Consider the following 8,323-nt stretch of genomic DNA (forward strand, 5'->3'; position numbering starts at 1 on the left):
GAGGTATTCTTCTGATTTACTCTGAAAGTAGCTCTCTATATGTTAACTTTGTGAGTTTGGCAAGTTACCAACAGATCTCCCACCTGTCAAATGAGGGTCAGGGTAGCTGGGATAATGCATGTGATCTGCTTGCAAAGTGCTTGGCAGAGTTTCGGGCACATGGCAGAGGGTGACTGGGAATCAGCTTGTATCACCGAGGTCCAGCCACCCTTACCCCCCTCTTTGTTCCAGGAGCACTGCCATTACCTTATGAGAGAGGGAGTCAAAAATCCCCCAGAAGAGCTTCTCTGTCAGATGTAGCTCTTCCTCCACGGCCAGACCGTAGCTCCCCCAGCCCGAAGGCAGACAATAGTACTTCCAGCACTGTTCGTAGTGATTCGTCAGAAGCTGGCAGGTTGAGAACAAGTGTGCACCAGTGGGGTGGGGCAGAGAAGATCCGCAGGCATCGACAGCACACAGGGAAGAAGAAAACAGCACAGACCCACGAGGAGAGTGAAACCAACAATGCAAATAGTTAGGCTGTCTACAGAGAGGCCCCCGGATGCACTGGGAATGGTCTGCTCTTGTGCCTCACAAGCTTCAGCCCAAACGGAATCTGCCCCATTAACTCTCATGCCTCCTCAATCACCCCCAGAGGCTGCTATAAAATGGGAGAGGGACTGTTACTACTCCAACTGGGAAGATGCTACCCTCTGGAAGTGTTTGTGTTCCAGCCAGTAAGGCCTGAGGAAAATTTCTTCTGAGATCTTTGCTTGTAAATCTGGTAATGCTGATATGAGGAGGGGTGGGCAGGGAGCAGGCTGTGGGTCCACAGATTTCTCCACATTGATTCCTGCCCCTGGCTTCCCTGCCGTTCCCTGGAGCCTTTTGATGGTCTAGCCATGTCACAGCAGTTCCCCACGTGGCCAGTAGAGGGGACACGTACACTGCCAAAAGTCCCATCCCAGCAGGCGGGAATCCACATCCTCCAGGAAAAATCCTGCTGATCTGAGGGGTAAAAGTGAGCTTGCTGAGTGCTAGTGATGATGTCTCTTTGGGAGCCAGAATTCAGCTGATGGCACAGGCATTCCAAGGAAGCAATGCCAAGCTAACTGTAAAAACTTGTGTTTTTTATCTAAAGGACTTTTTGAGAAGAAAACCAAGAGTTTTAGGGTTAGACAGAAGAATAAGCCCGTGGAGGGCTGTGGAATCTCTGACAACATACAAGCTGTCTTCTACCTGGCATGGAACAAGAGGATGGACTAAGGGCCTCTTGGAATTCTGTTTATCCCAGTAAAACACTTCCTGAAATCTTTGCTTAGATTATTTCTGAAAAGAAGGAAAGTTCTGTTGAAATCACTAGGCAGAATTTTCAGGTGTGGCTGGAAACTGCTGACCCTTTTGAATATACAACTAGCGCAGGTGCCTCAGAGGTAAGAGATGAAAAACACTGCCCTTGTGGGTGACTGATTCTGGTGTCTTCTCACCCAGGCCGGAATGCTTGCCATACCAGCAATAAAATGTTGGTAATTTGTGAGAAAATCAGAAACCAGATGATGAAAACAGGGCTCTGTGGCCTTACTTTTTACTAATGAGAGAAAAGAAGTGAAAAAAATTTAAAGATCTGTTATAAAAGGGAAAAAAAGCGTAACATAGTATGGAAAAGAAAAGGGACATTTTACTTTCTGTACCTAAATGAAGAATCACAGGACTTCAAAGCTTTTTGAGATTAAAAACCTTCTGAAAACCTAATTAGGGCAGGAAAGTACAAAGATCTAAATCCCCTCACTAACCTCTGCTAAATAACAAGTAATTGGTGGAAATCGATTATGGCAAATTGGAGCCGTTAATGAATCCAGCAGAATTATTCTTTCCAACCTCTACACTCAAGAAGCTTGTATGTTGTATGTTGACAAGAGCTTATATGTTGTCAGAGATTCCACAGCCCTCCACAGGGCTCTAGGGCAACTTGGAGGAGGGGGTGGGGTGGGAGGTTTAAGAGTGAGGGGACATATATATACCTGTGACTAATTCATGTAATTGATGTAGGGCAGAAACCAACACAATCTTGTAAAGCAATTATCCTCCAATTAAAAATAAATAAATCATAAAAAATAAAGGGCTTGATTTTGGGGGTTGTATTTAGTTTGCTATCAATTCAAAGGGGTAAAACCCATTTCAGATGTATTTTGCTCCCCCCGTTGTGAAGATCATGTTTTACAAGGCACGTTTCCTGCGCCATAGACTATTTCTGTAACAGAGAGGTTTACCTTAAGAGGCATTTTGCAGTATTCATTGAGTTGGGGCACATCAAAAACTAGACGTCGCAGGAGTTGCTGTAACATGGAAGGCCTCAAGTGACTGCAATACAGAATAAGAAAAACAAAAGGATATAATGAAAAAAAAATAAGGGAGAGAGAATGAAAGAAATACTCAGCAGCGATAACCATATATTAGAGCTAAGCTTCAAAACACTTAGCTCCTAAATCACAAGATCATGGATAAAACCACAGTCGATGGTAAAACACTTTAAAAATCAAGTGTAGTTAAAATGCAGAAAGAGAGAGTGGGGCTCACGGCTTGAGATCCTTAAGGTTAAATTCTAATCACCATGTGACAGGATGTTCTAGGGTCTATGACACTCAATCAAAATACAGCCACTGACTATGGGCAAAGAAATATATATGACAGAAATACAACAGAAAGAAAGTCCAGGTGGTTTTAGAACTCTCTACAGACTGACCATGCTCCTGAACTCTGCCAAGGAAGAAGCAAGAGGTGACCAGCTGCACAGGTGGAATCTGAGGACACCTACTGGTGATTTGAAAGGTGCTCTGAGTTGCTGAACCTGAAATTCTCATTATCGAAATCATGTTTTGGGATTAAGGGTTTGTCCTCAAAAAAAAAAAAAAAAAAACTTCTTTAAAAAGCAAATTGAATAATTAGAGAACAGTATATCAAATTATCAAAGCATTCATGGCCTTGGTATTGGTACAAGTAAATTCTGAGAGAAAAGAGATAAACCAGGTTGACTTAGCCATTATTTTTAGATTGCCAAACCTTTTAAAACCCTGTGGAAGCTCTGGATTCTTCCCAGATAAAATACACACTTAGACACAATTTGGCACATAAGTTCAGCTCACAGGCCCCTTTCCAGAGATGCCTAAGAGACAAGGAGGCAAAGTTAATAACTCTGATCTTGAATGTTAAAATGCCACAAAGAGCCTCAGAGGCATCTAGAACAAGGAGGCTAGATGTGAATGGAGATGGACAACAAAGCTCGTCTGTTTCACAAATTTTGCTAGAACTGGCCTTGCGATAAAATTCCCTGGAGTGAAAATGTCAATCATGATGTATAGCAAGTAAAATCTTGTCTCTAAATGTAATAATCATAAACACATAAAATTGTTTTTTTTAATACTGTTTACCTAATTAGCAGTATCACCTTAGACTAACAAATAAAATCAAGGAGTAAAATAAATCTCATACTCAATTAACTACTGACTTAATAAATAATAAAGCTAGTTAAGTATCAGTTTGTCTGCTGTTTCTAGAGCTCAGATGGCCAAGAAGAGGAGTGGAGAAGCTCCTAGGAACATAGGAATAGGGCTGTGAGCTCTAATTTTGGTTTGATACAAAATTCTAATTTTCCCAACATCTAGTCTGATTCTTTAAAAACATATATGCTAACATCAGTTTAAAAAAAAAGAAAGAAAAAAAACTAGGAAGCAGCTTATGCTGGGAGACAGGACTTTTGGTTTGGTTCCCAAGATACCTGGTGAGTTCAGACCTAGGAAAAGGTCGAACAAGACCTACAGCTGTGATGGACGTAGCCACCAGCCAATTATAGAACCAATGCTGACAGGAAGGATTTCTGTGCAGACTCACTGTTTATTCCCTTGGCCATTACTCAGGAGAAAAGTAGATGCCCAACCATATCCACTAGTCAAGGGGCTCCTGCTCCTCCTTGTGAAGTGGTGGCGTGGAAACCTTAGTCACCCTATTCATTCCTAGAGGCCTGCAGTGTGTTTACCAAGCTTTGTTTCCCTTCCAGGACCAAGAGCATTCAAATAAGCTTACTTCTCTTCCAGTTCTAATGATACTGGAATGAATGAAGTGCTGTCAGAGTATAAGAGCCTGATTTTGGTAGAGGATCTCAGAGAGAAACCCCTTTTATGGGGCATGGGTGGATGGCCCACATCCTCCACTCCACATCCTAGGCAAATAGCACTGTGCATGACATAGCTTAACCCATAAAAGTATTGGGTTGGCCAAAATGTTTGAGTTTTTCTATGTCTAACAGGAAAACCTGAACAAACTTTTCAGGCAACTCAATAGTTGAGGTCTATAGGCCTTAGATGATAGACGGCATTTATTTATTTATTTATTTTGATTCTTTATATCATTTTAACTTCTTAAAAATTTTTATTTTATTTTTTAACTTTACAATATTGTATTGGTTTTGCCATATATCAACATGAATCCATCATAGGTATACACATGTTCCCCATCCTGAACCCTCCTCCCTCCTCCCTTCCCGTACGAGATGGCATTTAAAGGTTAATTTCAATAAAGCATTTAAAATAGAAGGACCACGTTACATTTGAAACATAAATGTGAGATGGCCTTTTAATTTGATGTCCTAAACGGACTGACCAATTGCTTTTTTCTAGGCAGCCCCAGTCCCACCACTGCACAGTCATCTCTAGTGTGACTAGGAAACAAACCACTCAACAAGAATCAGGGCCAGACCTAGTTGGCCACTAAAGGGAAAACTGCTGGGCTTGACTCCAGGACAACCTACAGCAGTGACTCTCAGTCTTGGCTGCATCATGGAGTTGTCTGACGAGCTTCACAAGCTAGGGGCCTGGCTCCCATCCCTAAAGCTTTGAATTTTAGGGACTGAGATGTGGCCTGGACATCCAGGTGATTCTAATACATAGCTGAGGTGGAAAACCACTGGCTTAAACAGCAGAGCCTGGTCCTGGACTGTGTGGCTGAGGCTCGCCATTGGAAGAGCCCTTTTTCCTTTGACCCCACGAGATCTGATGTAGTTTTCTGACAATTCTGGGTCTCTGGGTGGCTTGACACTCTGTCCCTGGTTGCCCATCTGCGGCAGTGAGCACTCCTGCCTTGATTCCCCACGGGGACTGGAGATGCCTTTTCTTTATTTCAGGTCTAATGTGGCATAGAGGAGGGCTGCTTTGACTCATGCTTTTATAGTCTGGCCTCTGTGTGAAGGTCTACTTACCCAGAAGGGAAAACCTGCTTCTGGCTCTAGTTTAGGAACTAAAGCATTAGTTCTTTTTTTTTTTTTTTAATTTGTATTGGAGTATAGTTGATTTTAGGCTTCCCTGGTGGCTCAGAAGGTAAAGAATCTGCTTGGAATGAAGGAGGCCTGGGTTTGATCCCTGGGTTGGGAAGATCCCCTGGAGAAGGGAATGGCTATCCACTCCAGTATTCTTGCCTGGAGAATTCCATTAACAGAGGAGCCTGGCAGGCTACAGTCCATGGGGTTGCAAAGAATTGGACACTACTAAGTGACTAACATTACCGCTACTGCTATAGTTGATTTACGATGTTGTGTTAGTTTCAGGTCTACAGCAAAGTGAATCAGTTATATATACACACACACATATTCTTTTTCAGCTTTTCCCATGTATTACATCTATTATTACAGAATATTGAGTAGAGTTCTGTATGCTATACAGTAGGTCTTTGTTAGTTATTTTACATATAGTATTATGTAATCCTAACCGCCTAATTTACGACTTCTTAATCTGAATACTTCAGGCCTGAGAGACGGTCTCATCTCCTGGCCTACCGATCCTCAGGGCTAGAGCCTGAGCTGTCAGTCCCATCACTGCCCCAGAGCAAGAGACGAGCTTCATCAGAAAGAGCCTGTGGAGCCTGCGGATAAATTAGGAGTTTATTACATGTGTGTGTGTGTGTGTGTGTGTGTGTGTGTACACCCATGCATGCACATGTGCATACTCAATCAGTCATGTCCGACTCTTTGTGACCCTGTGGACTGTGGCCCTCCAGGCTCCTCTGTCCATGGAGTTTTCCAGGCAAGAAAACTGGAGTGGGTTGTCATTTCCTCCTCCAGGGGATCTTCTCCACCCATGAATCAAATCCATATCTCCTACATAGGAGATGGTAGGTAGATTCTTTACAACTGCGCCTCCTGGGATGCCCATGTGTGTGTGTGTTTGTGTAATATATATATATATATAAAAACAACAAGGACCTACTGTATGACACAGGGAATGATATCTTTTAATAATCTACAGTGGAAAAATCTAAAGAAGAATATATATATATATATATATATAACTGAATCACTTTTCTCTACAGCTGAAACTTAACACAACAATGTAAATCAACTATTTTTCAACAGAACATTAAAAACAAAGAAAGAGCCTGTTGCAAGTAGGGGACCCAGCACAATCTTAGAGTCTGAGCGTATCCTCAGACTAGATTCGCCAGGTCTAGGGTTACACAGTTAAATGCAGCTGACACAGATACATACACAGAAGTGAAACACATGGGAGTGTGCACTTACTTGCAAATGGCCAGCAAACACTCCTCTATGGTGTCCCTCTGAGCTTTGGTGAGGGATCGCCCCTTGGAAAGCCTGTATATTGTCTGCAGTGTAGAGTCAATCAAAGAAGTGTAGTGCTCTGTCCCGGCAAAGAGAGGGGCGCATCTTGTGAGGAGTGGGAGCACAGCAGAACATATGTACCTGTTCAGTGCCAGTGCAGCCTCGGTGGTGCTTAGGGAAACCTACGAAAAGGGGATTGAGATGCTGGTCAGTCTCCTGGGAAGGACAGGGCCAGGCTTCCCCTGTGCTGAGCTCACAACCAGCAGGGCAGGGAGGTGTACTCATATGTGTGTTTCACAGTGACAGATTGAACAACTGCCTACTCTGTCTAAAGAGACCTGTTTCTCTTTTGCATCTTAAAGGAAAAAAAGAATCAGGTTAAAAGAAATAATAAACAAAAGAAAAGCAAAGGCTGACTTGTGCTACTCATTCCGAATGGCCCACAAACACCTGTTTCCTTCAAGAAGAATCCCAAACCCTTGTTAAAATGAGCTGATGACCAGTCTAACCCAACACCCTTGTTGTCTGCAAAGTCCAATTTCCAAGTTGCTGTATTATTATTTATAATATTATTCTCGTTCTCCATCTCTTTTCTCACATTATGGAGACTCACAAGCTGTCCTCTTGTGATTTCGAGATTACCAAATGGTTACAGGCTCCTTGGTGACTCAGTGGTAACGAATCTGCGTGCAATGCAGACATGGGTTCGATTCCTGGGTAGGGAATATCCCCTGGAGAAAGGAATGGCAATCCACTCCAGTTTTCTTGCCTGGAGAATCCCATGGACAGAGGAACCTGGCAGGCTACACAGTCCATGGAGTTGCAAGAGTTGGACACGACTTAGCAACTAAACTACCAACACCACAAGGTGTTGAGGCTCAGCAAGCACTCAAACACTGATTTTGTGACAGTTTCACAGGAAGAAAGTGGAGCTCTGACCCCATCACCTAGTTTATGAGCACTGTGAGCAATCTGAAATCTGATCATTGGCACGAGGGTAAGACATCACTAAAGGGAACCCACTTCTTCATGGGAAAACGTGTACGTGGAATAGAAACCTACGGCCTTCTCTAAAACTCAGCTGTAATCATCACTCACAGCGTTCTCTCTTGCTCATTTAGACAGGCTGGATTTAAGGAAGGCCCACTTAGTGACACTAAATATAGCCAAAGCATGGTTAACTGTCATTTTTTTTTTTTAAGGGAAGAACTTCTAAAGAAACCTTGTGGCCCACAGAGATGAAATATCCTTGTTTCCTGTGATGATCACAGCCATTATATCTATAACACATTTCCTATAACATGATTTGATAAACTGTTTTCTTTGAATGGTCCATATTTCTGGGTGTTTCTATTAATTATCAAAAGTTTGCCTTCTAGGAGCTGCAGTAATCATATGGAAAGAAATAGCTAATCTTCCACATTTATCTCTTTAAAAGACAGTTATTAAAATGAGGAAGAGCTTTGATGCCAGTGGCTTAAAAGTTTTCAAAAGAGAATGCATGAAAATGCATGTGCTGAGAAACTGAATACAAAGCTTCTTTTGTGGAAGTTAGTGTGTAGATAAGCCTATGATTTGAACACCAAATTCTAGAAGATTATTTGCTGCTTATCTGATTTATAAACAAGGTGAACGCTTTGATCAGGAAACCTGGAAATGTCCTACAAGTTAATCTTTTTTTATTTTTTAAATCAAAGAACTTATAAGAAAGGTCAAAAAAAAAAAAAAAAAGGCAGGGGA

At 42.2% G+C, this 8,323-nt stretch overlaps 1 protein-coding gene across 1 annotated transcript in view; it reads right to left on the bottom strand.

Annotated features, from left to right (window-relative positions):
• Positions 1-8,323, bottom strand: part of RYR3 (ryanodine receptor 3) — a 567,299-nt gene that overhangs the window by 110,462 nt on the left and 448,514 nt on the right. The window contains exons 48-50 of the mRNA XM_010844173.1: positions 6,545-6,765; positions 2,250-2,340; positions 247-387 (exon numbers count right to left, since the gene is read on the bottom strand). Coding sequence (XP_010842475.1) covers positions 247-387; positions 2,250-2,340; positions 6,545-6,765 — 453 coding nt within the window. The remainder of the gene's footprint in view (positions 1-246; positions 388-2,249; positions 2,341-6,544; positions 6,766-8,323) is intronic.

The sequence above is a fragment of the Bison bison genome, unplaced genomic scaffold (genome assembly GCF_000754665.1).
Source record: "Bison bison bison isolate TAMUID 2011002044 unplaced genomic scaffold, Bison_UMD1.0 scf7180017864197, whole genome shotgun sequence".
Classification (NCBI taxonomy): domain Eukaryota; kingdom Metazoa; phylum Chordata; class Mammalia; order Artiodactyla; family Bovidae; genus Bison; species Bison bison.